We start from the raw sequence: 18,483 nt of genomic DNA on the forward strand, positions 1-18,483 counted from the left end.
AGGACGAGAGTCCGTGCTAAAGGGGAGAGCCTGCAAGAGCTGGCACAGGATTTGGAAAGTATGGCACACAAGCTCTGTGGTGTGACAGGACATTATGCAAGGTTGTGGGGACCACTGTGGGTAACTATTGAGCTCATTGGCATGAAGGACAGACACAAAGTATACTTGGCTGACATTGAAGACCCATGCATTTTAGGGTTGTATTACTTACTACCAAGGAAGTGTGTAGTTAACTTTGATAAAATGACGTTTGGGACCAACAAAGGCCAAATTCCAGTAAGTGTTGCTGCATCTGTTGATTTGCGTATCACAGCACTTAACTCAACTACAATACCCCCTATGTCAGAGAAGATAATTTGGGGTAGAATAAAAGAACATCCCCAAGGAAGCCCAATGTTTGTGGAAGCAGTAGAAGACCCATCCAGGCCAGTGGACGTGAAGATTGGAAGGTCACTTGTGGCGGGTCATCAACAATGGCTGATTTCTCTAAATGGGAGCAGACACTCAAGGAAGGGGCATTGTTGGGTGTGTGCCAGGAGGTAGAGCTAGTCAATGTTAAGGCAAGAAATACAACAATAAAGAAAAAACTTGTATCGCTGAAGTTCCTCAGAAAGAATTTCTAATGGAAATTAACAAACAAGCAGATATGCAACAGTATTATTGATTGACAACAAGAACATAATGGCACAGTTTCAGCAACAAAACCCAATAAACAAGATACATTTCATTTTTCTGTGTTTCTCTATCTTTTCAGTGTTTTTCCTTTCTAGATTTTTCCTCTTTTTCTCCTTTTCTATGACCCAAAATTCTTCCCAAATTTTCTAAACCACAAATTTATTCCTGTACCTTTTGGTCAGTTGCATGGAAGAATATTACCTCTACAATGTTAATCCTGTGAAACAAGCATCAAATTTAACTAGCAGGTAAATGTTTTTACTATGCTTTACAAATTGTGGTCTAACATGAATCCCATATGTATATGTGTGTGTATGTGAGAAAAGATTACAAATAAGTTTGATATACATATGTGTGTGTGCTTTTGTTAAATAATTTGAATGTGATAATTTGGTAATGCTAGGTTTACCCAGTGAAATGTAGTGTACTTTCTGTCTTTCAGCTTTAGTTTTATGAGGTAATGGTTGTGAATGAGCAACTCCGGAATTCAATTAATGTATAGAAAGTAGAACATGTTTTAAAACTGTGTAACAGAAATCCTGGTTTACTATTTTTGTTATATTACCTAGTAATTGTTAGTTTGCTCTTCACAATGTCTTCTGAGTTGTTATAGACAGAATAGTTTCTCTAAGGAAGAGGGAATTCGTGAGTTGTCACTGGTCAGAATAAAAATTTCTATGTAAGACTCCTTTTAAGTATAAAATTAGATGTACAGTATTGTTTAACTGTTACAGCAAACTAACTAACTAATTCTTAAAATATTGTTATCGCCTAATAGTCCAAGTTCATCAGATGAAGAGGACCGAAAACCATTGGATATTAAGTAAGTTGTATTCTGTTTTAGAATTATAAAAAAAAAATGAAATGCATATAGATAGTATTTTTTACAACTAAGAAACAGTTTCTACTCATTCCTTTCATTTAAGATTTTGTTTCATGTTTTTAGGCAACCCTCACCTGTCTCATCACCTGCCAAAAGAACAACCACAAGAAGCCAGCGTAAAAGAAAAAGAAAGGATGATACATCAACTAAAAATGCCAGTAAGTCTGTGACTGTAATTATATTCAAGAGAAGAATGATAAACAGTACACCAAAGGTTTGTTAGTATAAGTAACATTTAGAATGTAATTTACATGAATTTCAGTCCTTTTTTTTTATACATACATACATAGATACATATACATAGCCAGACATGGATGTCTGTTCATAGGGGTAGTTTCCTATCTAATCCTGAAATTTCCATTTGTAACAAAGTTTGAAATTACAGTAAGAAGTTTGAACTAGTAGATACAGTTACTATGATTATTATGAATGGTACAACTTACAGTATGCTGTATGAATATTCTGTGAATTATAGCATTAATATTGTTATGTGTTACATGTAGTGTCTCAGATATTTTCAAAAACTTGGGTAGTTTCAGAGATACATAAAAGGAATGATGGGTCAAAGTGCAATTGTTGGAAAGATATTTAAGTCTGCAAGAAGATAATTCTCATTTTAGTTCTGCCACTATTGTTGACCTGACCTTGTCACCCAGTAGTTCTCTGGACTCGTCACAGATTGTTGAGGATAGATAAGAAGTGTGTTGCATTTAGATCTGTGTGTGGGTAGTTTGGGGAAATTTGTGGAGAAAATGTTTATTGTATTTATTGTAGTACATGAGTTGTCTTTGTTTAGAAAGTGATGACTTACTATAGTGAATGAGTGGTGTGCTGAATACACTAATGGAAAGAATATATATGAAATATCCATTATCTCAGCCACGTCAATCTTTGCATCTCTGCCCTTTGTTAACCCTATTGCCACAGGTATCCTTTACTGCACATAACACAAGCTTTTAGTGTCTTACAATCAAAATTTTATATGTTATACCAATTAATATAGCACAAAATCTTAACCAATAACCAGAGCTATCAAATAGAAATTCAGACCCCTCCTGCCACACCCACATGTCACATCCTCTCTTTAAGGATTTAGTAGTAGTTCTCTCTTACATTTAATTATATATTACCTATAACCAATAGAAAGCTATGTTCTTTTGTGCATTATTTAATTAAATAAAAATTATTTAGCATATTACTACCATTAGTATAAAAAAGTAGGGTTAAATGTCATCAACAATCGACAGCAAGAAAAAATAAGATTGGGTAAATACTTCATAAAGGAAGATTGGAATCATATAATAGAAATCATTAGTTTCAATATTTTATGAAATTAATGGTACAGTAAAGCTCAAAGATGCAGCATTGAAGTTGAAGCAGATTCACAATGCTTAGTGGTTCTCAAATTAAAAATGACATTTCTGCAATGAAGAGTAAATATAACAAGGATTGTATAATGCCCAGTATGTTACCAGCATAGTATAATCCATACAGTTTACATCATGTCAGATTTATTGAAATAACCCTAAATCACTGGTTTCAAAAATGATTCCTAGGCTCAGTACAAAAACATGCTGTGCTGTCTCATGTGGCAAGTGTTAATAAAATTGTCAGATAAAATAAGCTGTAGATGAAGTAAAACAGTGCTATTTGTAAGTTTCTGCATTCAGCAATTATCAAGGTTCATTCAGATCATGAAAATCCTATAAAATAACTCTTGAGTTTCATAAAAAAATTAAATACTAAATACCTGAAAAATCCTAATTTTTTGTTAAATGTATATATTTTTTTGTATTTAACTCCAATTTCAACTTTGTTTAATTGGTTAAGGAGAACAAACTTTAATTGGCCAAGGATGCTATCAAATAGGTTTCTCATCTTTCTCAATGATTTTATTTTTGTCTGTCATTCCCAAGAAAACTGTGGATTGGCATCTTGTCATAGATCTTTCATGTCTCAGTCAGTTTCTTGACTTTCCTTAGTCTATCATGGAGAGTTTTCTCATCTTCTGGTGGTCTTTTGCTCTGGGGCTTTGAATGACCAGAGTGGATGTCTCCAATGCTTATCATCACATTCTCATCTGCCCAGTGTCCAGACTTTACCTTCAGTTTGTTCATTGTGGTTCAGCTTTCCCTTTTGTCCTGACATCGGCCCCATACATCTTTTGTCAAGTACTACATGCCTTGTCACATTATGGCTTTGGATTGCAATTTTATCGTTATATGGATGACTAGCTTTTTTCAGCTCCATCCTAACAGGATTCCTATGTCCATACCCTTCTTCTTTGGGAGGAGGCTCATCTTGGTTAGTCAAGCTGGAAAAGTCTCATCTCACACCCAATCAATATGTGGTTCACTAAGGTGCATTTTTCATTTCCCATCTCAGCAGAGTTCTTTGCTTTGTTTGCTGGCCATCGAGAGTTTGGTTTTCACAGTTCTATCCTCTTGTTCTTTTCCTGAATGGAAGGTTCTCTCTCTTTTTGAAATGTGGGCTTCCTTAGAACCCCTTGGGATGTGCTCACGTGCATCTTTTGCAGTGGACTCTTCTTGATCAATTGAACCTCTCTTGGGATCCCTTGTCTTTTTTCTTCCCTATATGACGATTTTACCTGGTGGCTCAAAAGGACCAATACTAAAGAGGGTGTTCCTCTCCCTCCCTCTCATCTGGACCTTCATCTTTTTATAGATTCTTCCCTGACAGGGTAAAGTGTTTGTTGTGACTCCTTCAAGATTTCAATTATTAGAACCTGAAGGAATTGACCTTTCATATCAACCTCTTTGAACTCTCAGTGGTTCTTCAGGCTTTGGATCCTTTTCTTTCAGTGGTTTGAGGTAATTTGGTAATGATTCATATGGACAATTTCACTGTCTCACTCTCTTTGTTTCCAAACCTCTTTCTTTATCTTTACACCCTATTTGTCTCCTCCCTCGTGTTCTGTCCTTCATTCAGGACACTCCTTGTCAGATCTTTTCAGTAGTGCCATACTGGATAGCTGAATTGTGGTTTCCTTTGTTGAGCTTTGTGTCATCCTCCCCTTCTCTTCTGTTCTCCCATTTTCTTCTTCATCAGACAGTCCCTTGCATGATGTTCAGGATTCTCTTCACATCTGGCCTCCCTCCTTTCCCATTATGTTTGCCTGTTATCCTTCATATTGTATCAGTGGAAGTGGTGTATTGATCACTATGTTGTTCTTTTTTTCCTTTCTTGTCCCTCCATTCCCCACCTGAGTTCTTCATTTGGGCTTATTGGTCTTGACTATTGCTGGTTACCAGGTAGCTTTTTTTACTACTTATGATTTTCCCATTTCTGATGGGGTTTTTTCCCTCCCTGGTCCTAACTATGCTCTTCTGTTCCTTTCACCTCCTTTGCCCTTCTCATCCTTCTGGCCTTCCTGATTGGTACAATAATGTCATTCTCATGCTTCTTGCACCATCTTTCCCATAAAACCTATTTCTTCCTCCTTTGTGTCTGTGGTCATCAATGTTCTGACAGGTATGCCATTGATTCTTCTCACATTCTGTTTCATCACTTCCATATTCTTCTTTATCATGATCATACTTTTCTCCCTAAAACATCTGTGGGATTGGAGGGTGGTAGTGCATTCACACATATATCTCTCCCTTTCATTTCTGATCTTTCTTCCTGTAAGGATCCTGATCATCTCCTCTGTTTTATTCATGCATTCTGTTGTTACTTGGCTTGCACTTTTCCTTTTCATGGTTCCTGATCCTGTCACTTTATTCCATTGAATCCTATATTCACTCATGATTTTTTTCCAATTACCCACATTAGATGGCCTCATCAGCTTATCCTTTTGGTTTATTCTTCAGTGCATAGGGATGTACATAAATGCTCCCAGCTGTTCTGTCATCAAATTCATCACCTTACTCACTCTTTGGCTGCTCACTTCCATCATCCATTGGAGAAGATCATTCAGGTTGGTGTGTGGATAACACCTCACACCTTTGTTGCACACTACCTACATCATCTGGCCATTTCTTCTTTTTTTGGCTATGGACTGCCTCCTGTTGTTGTTCTCCACAACTCATACAATTTTCATCTTTTTTTACCTTGTTTACTGTTACAGTATCCCACTCAGTGGGAAGTGTTGCCTCCCAGGGTTTACCTAAAACAAAATACACACAAAGTAAGGCTGTCCCAACCTAATATGGTGCTCACTCATGAGATGGGGTGTTCCACAAGGCTGTTTGAGGTATCCTCATGGTGCTAAATGTTTTAAACAGTGCCTGATCCCAACCATACCCACCCATGGACTCCTATGAGTAAAGCACACAGGTGATTCCTGTACATTCTTCTTGCCTAGTTTAACACTTACTGCTGGTCTACTTTTTAAAATACAATTTTCATAGTCACCCATTGCACTCTCTTGTGGTGATGCACTCCTCTGGACTCTCCAATGTACTTTCACCCCCCACTCCCATGTTTTCTTCTAGTAAAGCATGAGAATCCTTACAACTTACCAGTTCTTAACCATTGAGATGGTGTTCCATGGAGGTTGCCTCTTGATTGCAACCAGTTCCACTCAATTGATAAGGTGGTGGTGTTCTATTTGGGTAGTACAGTTTACCCATCTGGCTGGCTTTTCTCCATCCAACAGGTACCCAGATGTTGGGTTCCCAACCTAAGTCCTTAGTCATTTGTAACTTTGGTATTACACTCCAACTGTAAGATAGTAAGGACTCTCCTCCTACTGTAGTTCGGAAGTCAAAGTCCCTGTGCTGTCTGGTTTTCGACTGGAGTTGGCCCACCATGTATGGGCTGATGCACCCTAGCCACACTACTTATATGGCTCTTCTGAAAGCCTGTTGCAGGTGTTGGATTGTGCTTATGTCTTCCACTTGTAATTGTGACACTCCCTTCCCTTATTGCCCAGGCAAATAATGTACCTTGGTACAGATAAGCTGTAGGGGGTCGCATTCCATTGTATTTTCCAAAGGGAGTCTCATCTAGGTAGAATTTTGCAATGCTCCATTCAACATGGGATTCTAGCTATATATGAGGGGAGGTTTTGTGTTGTGTCAAAAATTTTCCAATGCTAAAAGTGTATTTCCAATAGACATTCACCTCATCTCCCACTTCCAGTGTATCTTATTTTATTGCCTAATCTCAAAGTGAAGATTGAACCATTAGTATAGGAAGCTGTTTTATACTCTTGTTGGTGGAAGGTTGTTGCATACTTGTTTGCATGAAAAAATGCAACAATATCACATGTAACTATGTAAGTTTAGGTGGGAGTTTCAAAGCTAATGGTGAGATAAGAAGTTCACATATAAAGAACAGCATTGAATTTGGAAAGATATATGTGAGAGGAGGTGAGTATCTATCGGAAATACATTCTCAGTGTTGGAAAATGTTATATTTTAACTTGTTTATAGCATAATTAGAAACCCATAGAAATAAATGTAGTTTTGGTACATTCTGTTCTAGTTTCTGATATATATTTAGTGTTATAAAATGCATATTTGAAAGCAACATAAATTGTTTAGTGTAAAAAGTAGCCTTATTGAAGTATATTCCCAAGTACAAATAGGCCTCAATAGTTAGATAAGTTCTAAATTTCTTGTTTTTAATGTGAATTTCTTATTTATTGTTATATATTTTTTTACAAAAGTAAGTAAAATTCAAAAGTTAGAAATTAAGTCAGATAAAACTAAAATGAAAAAAATGATTATATAAAGAAATTCTGAAGATAACTTGCTTGCATAATTCATCTGGTTTCAGGTCACATGATTTAATTTGATCTATTTTTAAAAAAAGTATTTATTATTTTATTTCATATTTGTCAACTTTTCACTCTACCATTGTGATTTTTCTACATTTAGTGTTTGGATAGATAATGTAAAAGATAAAGTATAAAGTTTTACAAGAAAAACTTTATTCATTAAGGAGGTTCTAGAAGTTACGCCAACAAAATATGGAAACTATAAAATGAAAAGAAGTATTTTTATTCTTAAGATGGGAATCTCTTTTCACTCAGACTGATCTAGTAAATGCTTCATAAATTTAATGACAAATCTTTAAACAAAATAATAATACCTTTGTACACAAAACATCAAATTTTTTAATTGACTTGTAATTTTTGCTAAAAGCTTGCCAAATTTTATGAAGATACGCTTAGTACATTCAGAGTTATAATATATATAGTTGCACAGTTACATTGAGATTTCAAGGTCAGTCAGATTGACCAAAATGTATGCATAAGATTAATTAATTATTTTAAATTAATCAAATGAGTTCATTTACTAGTCCTACTAATCAATCTGATTGATTCTCATAGGTAACTGAGTTCATCACCTAGCTCTAGTTTCAGATACATTTTTTGCTTCATTAACTACAATATTTCATGTGAATTTTCCTCTCTGTGTTGTCAGATTGTTTATAATTTTTGTCTTTTGTAACCAAAAGACACTTCAAAGTTTTATCTTTTCTATCACCTACCTTAATTCAAGATTTCGTGCCTCTTCAAGATTTTGTGATCTTTTGTCTGATGAAACTTTTTACATCTTTGCTATTATTTTACTTTCTTTGTCTTTCTTGGGTTTTCTTTCTTCTGTGCAGCTTAATAGTGCATGGACAAGCTCCTAAGAGGGTAAGTTACCCTAGGTCCTTGACTGCCTTTAAGAGGCTTGTCTCAGGCTGTAACACTGGCTTCTTGGTCTCTTTGTATTTGGGATTCTTTCTTCAGGGAACCTTTGATATCTCATATATATGTACCTTTTGATGTGAGTTAAAACTAGCTTCATTTTACAGAACATGTTTTTGCTCATGTTCTGATTTAATGAGTGAACTGCAAATACTCTTGTATAAGTTATTTGGTTATGACTGATCAGTATAGTTACCAATCGATTCACACACACAGATATTATATTAAACATTCATACAATTTAATTTTAGTAAGTTTATATATTTACACATATTACCACTGTGTTACATTTCAATACAAGCCGTTACTGGATATCAATGTTAAAAAGAATTTGCTCTTTAACTCTCTCAACATGGGCTCGCTCAATTTGACCAACCATGTGACCTCTTTGTACTCGTTTAAAGTTTTTATAGATTTAATACTTCTAACTTTCAATATAGTGTGTATATCTTCACAAAATTTGGCAGTATTTCAGTTAACATTATAAGTCTTTCATATACAAGAAATCATATTTCATTTAATGAAGTATTTTTAATAAACTAAAATAAAGATTTGTCCATGAATATATTGAGTATTTGTTTTGAATAGTCTATGTGCAAAGTAATTTTCGTGTTAAAATTAAAAATACTTTACTTCATCTCAAATTTTCTTTGTGTATTCCATACAACCTCCTAAATACATTTCAATCCTTTTCTTTAAGTAAAACTTTGTTTTATCTGTTATTTTCTCTACCCTATCTCTATATGGGATCGGTCAATTGACCGACGTTGTATCCACAAAAAAAAAAATCGAAATAAATCTAAATTACCCTTTTTTTCCTTCCAGAATGTAACATGAAAATACATTTATTTATCCTAAGTAGCTTTAAGCTTGTAACAGTATACATCTATTTATAATTAAATTTTATTGTATTATTGCCCTTTGAAGCATGTCTAACTACTATTCGTACCATTATAAGTTGTAAATCATTCAGGGAACGTGCAGCTCACATTATGCTATCAATTGACATTACCCACGAGCTGCTCGCGTGCGTGCCTCATGAAACATTTTTATTATATTATTATTATTATTATCAATTTTACCTAATTTAATCTTAAATAACTCTAAAAAGATCACTATTTTTAAATTTTAATTACTTTTATAATAATAATAAAGAATAATCATGAAAAACAAGAAATATAGTACTTACCCATTCTTCTTTTTTCTTTCTCTCGATTGTCAATGACAGTTAACCCTACTTTTTTTAAACTAATAGTAGTAATGCACAAATTAATTTTTATTTAATTAAATAATGCACTTAAGAACATAGACTAATAACATGCAAAAAGTAGAGAATTTCCCCTAACTCTCAAAAATTTTTGGGCTTTCTGACTATGCGACAAGAGATGTTACAAGTTCATCCAAGCTAGCTGTTAACATTCTCATGGGAATGAATCTTGTACTCTGAGTGAAGTTGACGATATTCTGTTCAGAAAACAATGTTATAAGATATATCATTTGATAGAGGAAAATCTTGACTTTCTATTTGTTATAGGTAATATATAATTAAACATAATAGAAAACTATTATCAAATCCTGAAAAAGAGGATGTGACAAGTGGATGTTATAGGAAGGGTCTGATTTTTCTATTTGATAGCTCTGTAACCAAACAAAATTGAAGGCTATAAAAGTTATGGTTTGTTTGAGCAATTACGATTTTATAGGGAGTAATTTACATGTAATTTCCTACTTTTTGAAGGGGTGGTAGATAAAATAGAGAAGAGAATATTTCTAGAGAAAATGTGTGTCACTAGGGGAAATTCATGATGTTTTAAAATATTGTGTTATAGATTTAAGAACTTAATACTTATATACTATTAAAAGATTGATCATTAGCAAAGTTTTAAGCTATACTAATTGGTATAACCTAAACAAAAGTAGTTTAATAAAATTTTGAGTGTAAGACACTAAAACTTTGTGTTATGAGCAGTAAAGGATACCTGTGGCGATAGGGTTAATGGATTTGACCATTTTTCCAGTCCTGCCTTGACTGTATATAAGAATTTCAATATAGATTGATGTATGAGTTTTTATAAGTGCACTCTATTCTAAAGTATATTTTCTATATTTATAGTCCTGTAGGCAGAGTGAAAAATATTTTTGCTTGGTTAATCATTTTTATCTGACTTCAGAAAATTTGTTCGTTTAGGTTGAATGGTTTGCTTTTTCATTAGCTAGATCTTTATTTCAAGAAATGTAAACATCAAAATATCAATGTATTGAAGGATTTGAGTAATTTTATTAATCCAAAGTATTTATTCTTCCATTAAATTCAGTTTCTAGGCTAAACACCTTAATCTATATTTTCTTTTTTTTTTTCAAGACTCGTATGTGATGAAATTGTATGATCGGAGCGTGGATCTAGCCCTGTTTAAAGATTGTACATCTCTGTACCCCGTATGCCGAGCATGGATTTGTAATCAGCCACAAAATTACAATGTGGATGGTGGAAGTCGTTCACCCTCACCTCAACATCCACCTCAGGAAGATGATGCAACTGTAATTGGTTTTTCCTCAATGTCTATGTTATTGTTAAATGCAGCCATAATAAACTTTTTCCTAAATAGACTTCTCATAAATTTTTAGTCTGAGTTAAATTCTGATCTTATTTAAAACATTTTTACACCAAGTATACATGTATCAAGTTGAAATTTTTAATCCTATAAGGTTTTGCTATTTTTCATTCATTTTGTTGTATATAAACTGTAAAATATTTAAGCTTCTACTTGATATAAATCTTTAGTTTACAGTACTTGTTACCATTTAACATCTTTTGAAGGTTTTACAAAAATTGTTTTATCCATATATATATATATATAGATATCTTTAGAAAGAAAAGGTACTTTTATTCTGTATCTGTGACACAACATGAACTGTATTTCAGATACCAAACTTGCAAACATGTTGGCAAAGGTTTTTTTACCCATACAATATCTTACTTCCCCTTACAGAAAGCTTTCTCGACTTGTACTACCCTCTATCGGCACAAATTTTTGCTCACCACTAGCCTTGATACTCTCACCCACCCCCACATATGTTAACGGGAAATATCTACATACTAACTTGCAAATGATTATGCAGCAACCCTCCACCAATAGGAGTGTGACATCACCCCTATCGTAACTAGTGCCCTCTCTATTCTTGCAGCTGTTAACCACTTCTCAGTTGGCAGTCTTAGTGATTAGAGGTGTTTTTGCTAGTGGTTTGATTAACCTTGCACACATTTTTACTTTCATGAATTTTACTACTTCAGATACTTTGTTATTTTACATTTTCATTCTGTTTTATGAAGAGTTACGGATTATTTTATCTTCTCTCCTTTTTCAATTTTGTGAGTTATGCACTCCCAGTTTCAGATGGTTGCTACCACTTCTGTTACTGCTGCAGCGGATTTACCGACCACATCCACTGGGTCGAAACCACAATTATTGGCCAATAAATTGATGACTCTGGTCCATCTGGATTTGACCAATTTCTTGCAACATTCAGAACAATCTGATGATTGTCCTGCTGAAGGTGTGAGTAAGTGGGAAGATGAGAATTTAGACAGCCTTTTCCCCCCTCTTGATTATGCCTCTTAGTCATGTTTCATTTCAGGGGACTGACCAGGCTTCCTTTTGTGGAATTGATTGATCAAGTATGTTATGTTCTGTCCTTGTCTCCTGTTTCTTTCCTGTGGTACCAACCATGCCCTTCTTGAGGATGAGTCATTCGGTTATCATTTAATGTTTATTTCTTCACCAGATATTCAGGTTCATGTGAGTCATTTTGGGGAGCAGTTGCATTTAGGGGTTAGTATGCCTCGACCCCCATGTACTATGGATAACCATGCTTTTACTTATCATTGTTCCAACTTCCCCTGTTTGGAGTCTTTTATCCCTTTGTGAGGATTGGATCTCGATACTTTGGATACCTTTTCCCAACCACAGTTTTCCCATATTTGTCTTACTCTGACCACCATTTTCTGTTCTTTATCCTTCCTTCACTTTTTGGCTGAGGCTGTTCATCGTTCACCTGAGGAGTTTTCTGATGATACTCAGAGTCTCGGTTTTGTTGCCCTGGCATTCCTTTCCTTTTCGAATCTGGCTTTACAGACATGGCTGCTCTGATGTTGGGATCTTCTATGTCAGAATGCCATTTTATCTTGGGTTTGTTTACCTTCCACCTCATTGCATGACTTGTGTATGGCACCTTTTTTGCATCAAGAGGTGTTTGGGAGTCTCCCCAATTTGTTGTAGACCAGAGTTGAATTATCATGTCCACATAACTCCCTCTCATTCCTGGCTCTTCATTTATCCCAACAACCCATCCCAGTTCCAGTGTTTTGCCCCTTCTTCCAACCCTTTGCTGGTTCCAGCTTCTCAGACGTCTAACGTTTACAATAGATATCCTGCCCAATGTTGGTTTGTAGCATCCAGCGTCAGGGCCAGTGGGGGCCAGACTTTTGCACTTTGCCCACGTTTGGAGGTCCTTTTCAGTTGATCCATGGGTTCTGAAAGTTGTTTCTGAAGGTCTGGTCTTCCACTTCCATTCATTTCCCCCATTGTCTCATCCCATTTCATTCCCTCCTCCTTGGGATCCCATTTCTTGTCAGCATCTGTCGGAGGCAGTTCAGGACTTACTTCAAATGGGTACCATCAAACAAGGAGATCCATCTCATCCAGGATATTATTCTTGTCTGTTTGTCATTTTAATAAGACTGGAGATTGGCATAGGGCCATCATTTTATTGTCTTTGAACCATATCCTAAGCATTCCCAAGTTCATCATGGAGTCGTGCTTGGCTCCTTGTTGGGTTTTCACTCCAGATTTATGGATGATGAAGATTGATGTGCTGGATGCATATCTCCGTATTCCCATCTTCCATGCATCCAGACAATTTCTTTACTTTGTTCATCACTTCCACTTGGCTCCATATGTGAAGAAGGTGGACTTTTGCCCACCTTCTTCATTCCCAGAGCCTTCATTTCCACCATTATATGGACGACTAGCTGCTTCTTGCCTTGTCACAAAACAACTCATTCCTATATACTCAGTTCTCCTGGAAGTTGGCAGGGTGGATTGACTTTTCAACATGGAGAAGTCTTTCCTCACACATTACCCAATAGTTGGTTCATCTCGGAGTGTTTTTTCAACTCCCTCCTCAGTCAAGCCCAATCTTCACCACTTTGGTTGAGAGCTATAGAATGTCTCGTGTGCACATCTCATCTTTTCCTTTTCCTACTGTGCGAGAGGTTCTCTCTATTTTGAGATGTGGGATTTTCTCAAATTCCTCTTGGTCATGCCAATATGCTTCATCTTCAGTGTGTTTTGATTGACCAATGGAGCTTTGTTGAGGAACCCTTAGATGCACCTCTTACCCTTACCCTTCTTTTATATACCAACTTCAACTGGTGGTTGGATCAGAACAATACTTACTGTGGGTGTTCCTCTTCCTCCTCCTCATCCAGATTGTCCCCTTTTTACAGATGCTTCTCTTTCCAGATGGGGATCATACCTCGACACTCAGAAGGTTTCAGGGTGATGGACTCTTTTTGAGTCCTCTCTCCATATCAATACTTTGACTTTATGTCACTTCCTGCAGGCTCTTTGGGGCTAGTTGGTGATGGTCCACTCTGACAATTCTATGGTAGTTTTATACATCACCAAGTAAGGGGCATCGATCGAGAGACCCTTGTTTTCAAGCATTGGATCTTTTGTAATGGGCGTACAGCCATCACATCACTTTGTTAGCAGGTCATATTCTGGGTGCCCTGAATGTGGTCACGGATTGGTTGTCCCGTCTCGACAAGATTCTCCCAACGGACTGGTCTTTGGATCCTCATGATTTTCAGGAATTTGTGCTCAGTGGGGTGTCCCAGATTTGGACACTTTTGCCACTCATCTCAATACACAACTTCCCCATTTTTGGTCTCCTATTCCTCATCTATTGGTGGGAGCAGTTGATGCTCTCAGTCAGGATTGGCAGGTTGGTACCTCTGTGCATATCCTCCTATTCGTCTCCTGCCACATGTCCTTGCCATAAATCAGACCACTCTGTATTATGTTCTGCTGGTGGCTCCATATTGGCCAAACTTGGTTTTCTCTGCTGCTCAGGTTCCCCTTTCTCTTCCTTTATCTCCAACACTCCTTTGTCAGTCACACTCCAGCATGCGTCATCTGTCCATACCCACTCTCCATCTTCGCATGTAGCTTTTGTCCGGGCCCTTGCCAGAAGGGTCAGATTTTCCCAACATGTAGCATCCTTAGTTTCCTGTCCAGTTTGTTCCTCCTCCATAGCAGTTTATCAACATAAGTGGTATACGCACCTCTGTTGGTCTGTCTGAAGAGGTTATCATCCATCCCATCCTACTGTTCCTCGACTAATTTCCCTTTTGACTTGACTTTTTGAAAGGGGCCTCTAAGTTTCCTCTGTTGCGGACTATAGGATTGTGTTATCTGCCATTTTTTGGTTTACCCAATTTGTCCTCTATCTTATTTCATTTCTTCTGCAGTTCCCATCCTACCTTGCTTCCCTCCCTGATTGGAACCTCAAAGTTGTCCTCCATGCTCTTACCCATCCTCCATTTGAACCTTTGTCTTCATGTTCCTTATATCACCTTTCCTTGAGGTCCATGTTCCTGCTAATGTTGGCATGTGGTTGTTTTCGTTCAGATGTGTTCATGATTGATGTTTGCCACATTTTGTTTCCTAGTTCCTATGTTCCCCTCTTTCATATTCTTTCCTTTATGCCCAAGACTATCGCTGCTCGAAAGGATAATCCTACCTTCACACCAATTTCCCTTCCCTCAATATCCCACCTTTATGGCTGTTCTGATCCCAATTGCCTCCTTTGCCCAGTCAGGGACTGACATGAGTAAAGCAGACAGGAATTACTGCCCATCCCTGAAGTTCCACTGCATTTGAGGCTCTTCCTACCATGGACCTGAAGTACATTTCCAGATGCCACCAGGTGTTGGTTGATTGATTCCGTCAGTGAGGTAGCTCAGTATTTCAAAATAGGGTATCACAGTTACCCTTTGCACTGTCTCCAGTGCTGTGGTCCTTCAAACTCTCCAACCCTCTTTTTCCCTCCTTTTTGTAGTGGAGTATGGGAGTCTTTGCCATTTACCAGTTCCTAGCCACTGGGATGGTGGACCATGGAGGCTTGTCCTCCTGAGTGTGCACATTGAAGTTTGTCCCTCTAGCTGTGGCACGCTCCTTCCTACCATCCACTGGATGTCAGTTCCTGGTGGATCTGGTGTTGATTGTAGCTGGATGAGACGCATGGATAAGGCAGGGTACCCTCCTCCTACCATGGACTGGACAAAACATTCCCAATGCTGCTTGTTTTTGCATGGGGGTTGAACACCATCCTGAGCTATCCACCTTCCTACCATCCACCAGATGTACATTCATGGTGGATTTGGTGTTGGTTGAGTTGGAGGTGTGCACATGTGGAGGTGAGTTCTTGGTATAGAAGCTCCTCTTCCCTACCAGTACATGTTTTTGAGGTGAAAGGTAGAGGACCCTATTCCTGCAGTGGACCTGATGTACAATTCCAGATGCTGCCAGGTGTTGATTGAGGTCCAATTCACATTTATGGTCTGTCACACCCTAGCCAATCTACACCAGGGGTTCCATTGTTTCTTTAATTTTTTTTGGGTGGGGCCATCCTTTGTTTCCACCCTTTTTGGCAACACCTTACAAAAGGGTGATGAGTATACTAGCTCAGAAGTGGTACAGTCTCTCACAGATGTGTTGTTTTTAATTCCTTCTCACATTCCATAGTTTTTCTTTGGGTGCTTCCTAAAGGGGGATCATCTTTTCACTGGCCCTCCACCTGTTCAATGTTGGGTTCTGGCTTTTTATAAGAAGAGGTAAGATATCGTATCAGAAGTTAACATTTCCCTAAACAGAAAATGTATTTCCAGTACTTACTTCCACTCACATTTCCCACTCGTCTTCTCAACATCAGTATGGTTTGTGTGATCTGACCAATCTCGAAGCGGTTAACAGCTGCAAAATTGGAGAGAGTGCTTGTTATGATAGGGAGTGGTGTCACACTCCTATTGGTGGAGGGTTGCTGCATAATCATTTGCATGTTAGTATGCAGATATCTCGTTAATACATGTGGGTGGAAGCTGGAGTATCAAGGCTAGTGGCAAGCAAAAATTTATGCTGATAGAGGGGAGTATGCATCAAGAAAGGTTTTTTGTGAGAGGAGGTAAGTATCTATTGCAAATACATTTTCAGTTTAGGAAAATGTTAACTTTTGTATATATGTAAGACAACTGTGCAATGGAATAACAGGAACTCGACAGAGGATATAGTATTCAGTGATTGTTTTGAATCACAATACTCATGATTATATAGATTTTTTTTAATAACTTTAGAGATCACTTGACTAAACAGCTTGTATTTTAACACTGGAAAACATTGATTTCAGTATTTCAAACAATACATGAATGTTCTCTTTCTTAACTTGATCTTGTTGATTCTTCATTATAATTTCAACTCTTATGAACACAAGCAATTTTCTTTTCTAGGGTAATGAAAAGTCTGACAATGTGTATTCTCTTCCTCCTCCTAAGCCACCTCAAACAAAGGATGGAAAAGAAAGAAGAATTCCATCCCCACTTCCTCAAGAAAAACAAGATCTAATAATATCTTCTGTAAGTTTTATGGAATGTATATTTTACATAATTTGCTTAAAGAAGAAGAATCTCAGGGAATTACTTTGTTTAACATGTAATGAAACCAGGATGAAAAAGTTTTATTCCAATATGATATATTACATCCCCCTCACAAATAGCTTTTCTTGATTTATACTGCCTTCTGTATGTGCAAATTTTCACTCACCACTAACCTCGATACTCTCACATGAGATATCTGCATGCTATCATGCAGCAATCAGTAGGAGTACAAACATAACTTCTATCGTCACTGACAGCCTCTCTTCTTTGCACCCCGTAATCACTACTCAATTGGCTGCCTCACTGACAAAACTTGTTTTCATTCATCTAAGTGTGCTCACTCCTACTCAGTTGAGAGAAGGGTGATGGTGTTCTGCCAGTGTAAATGTCATTGATGCTTATCCTACCATGGACTGATGTACAATTCCAGATTCCATCAGGTGTTCGATGATGCATTCTACCAGTATGCAGTTTGCCCCTCTGGCTGAATCATCCTCCTTCCTACCATCCCCTGGATGTCGGTTCCAAGCAGATATGGTGATGGTTGGACCTGGAATCACGAATTGATGTCACCAACTTGCATTTTTCCTTGTCATCGTTGGCCTCTAGCCTTTCTTTGACTTCTCCTGGAAGTCAAGGTGCGACTGTTTGTTGTGTATCTCGACCCCCATCTTCTGTTCCTCAATCTGTTGGTGCTCAGAATAGATCCCATCCTTATCTTTGAGGATCCTCCACTTGGGCAGACCATTGGCAATGGCATCAGTGACTACCCTATGCAGGTGGGGTCTGTAAGAGAAAGGTTACAACATTTTCTGGACACTTGAAATTCCTTCACTACAGATCCATGGGTACTTCAGGTTCTCGCATCAGGGTTGGTCATTCATTTCACTTCTCCTAATCCATTATCCTCCCAACCTATGGTATTTCCACCCCCAACAGATCCATGGAGTGTGGATCTTCATTCCAAGCCAATCAGAGAGTTATTTATTGGTCAAGGAGGCGGTAGAGAGAGTCAATCCCATTCTCCCGGGATTTTATTCCAGTTTATTTGTTGTGCCAAGAAGATGGGAGATTGGTGCCGATCATCATTCTGTCTCATCTCAGCCAATTCTTAGATATTCCCAGGTTCACAATGGAGTCCTTTCTCAGTCTACTTTAGCATTTTTCACCGGGTATATGGATAACCAAGTTTGATGTTGCTTATGCATATATCCACATTGCCATACCAAAGTCATCCCACCATTATATGAATTACTAGCTACTTCTAGCACCATCTCGTCAGTTGGTGGAACAACACACCCAGATTCTACTTTCAGAAGCCACAAAGGCTGGCTTTCTTATCAGAGCCACTAAATCTGTTCTCTTGCCTACTTAATATATTGTCCATGTAGTATGTTAGTATTGTTACATAATTTGAATTTTTGAGAAACTCTCTACACTTCTATAACATAACCAATGTGACATGCCAAAAAATAGTATTTATTATTAGTCAATGTGATATAAACTTCAGAAGCTATAACTATAATTGTGATTACTGCTTATTAAGTG

General features: G+C 37.2%; 1 protein-coding gene across 4 annotated transcripts in view; it reads left to right on the forward strand.

Annotated features, from left to right (window-relative positions):
- The window catches only part of LOC106471643 (protein lin-37 homolog), a 46,785-nt gene that overhangs the window by 16,306 nt on the left and 11,996 nt on the right, over positions 1-18,483 (forward strand). For all 4 annotated transcript variants that reach the window (XM_013932257.2, XM_022400255.1, XM_022400256.1 and 1 more), the window contains 4 exons: positions 1,454-1,498; positions 1,622-1,716; positions 10,585-10,760; positions 16,789-16,914. In XM_013932257.2, the coding sequence (XP_013787711.1) occupies positions 1,454-1,498; positions 1,622-1,716; positions 10,585-10,760; positions 16,789-16,914 (442 nt within the window). The remainder of the gene's footprint in view (positions 1-1,453; positions 1,499-1,621; positions 1,717-10,584; positions 10,761-16,788; positions 16,915-18,483) is intronic.

The sequence above is a fragment of the Limulus polyphemus genome, unplaced genomic scaffold (assembly GCF_000517525.1).
Source record: "Limulus polyphemus unplaced genomic scaffold, Limulus_polyphemus-2.1.2 Scaffold4754, whole genome shotgun sequence".
Lineage (NCBI taxonomy): Eukaryota > Metazoa > Arthropoda > Merostomata > Xiphosura > Limulidae > Limulus > Limulus polyphemus.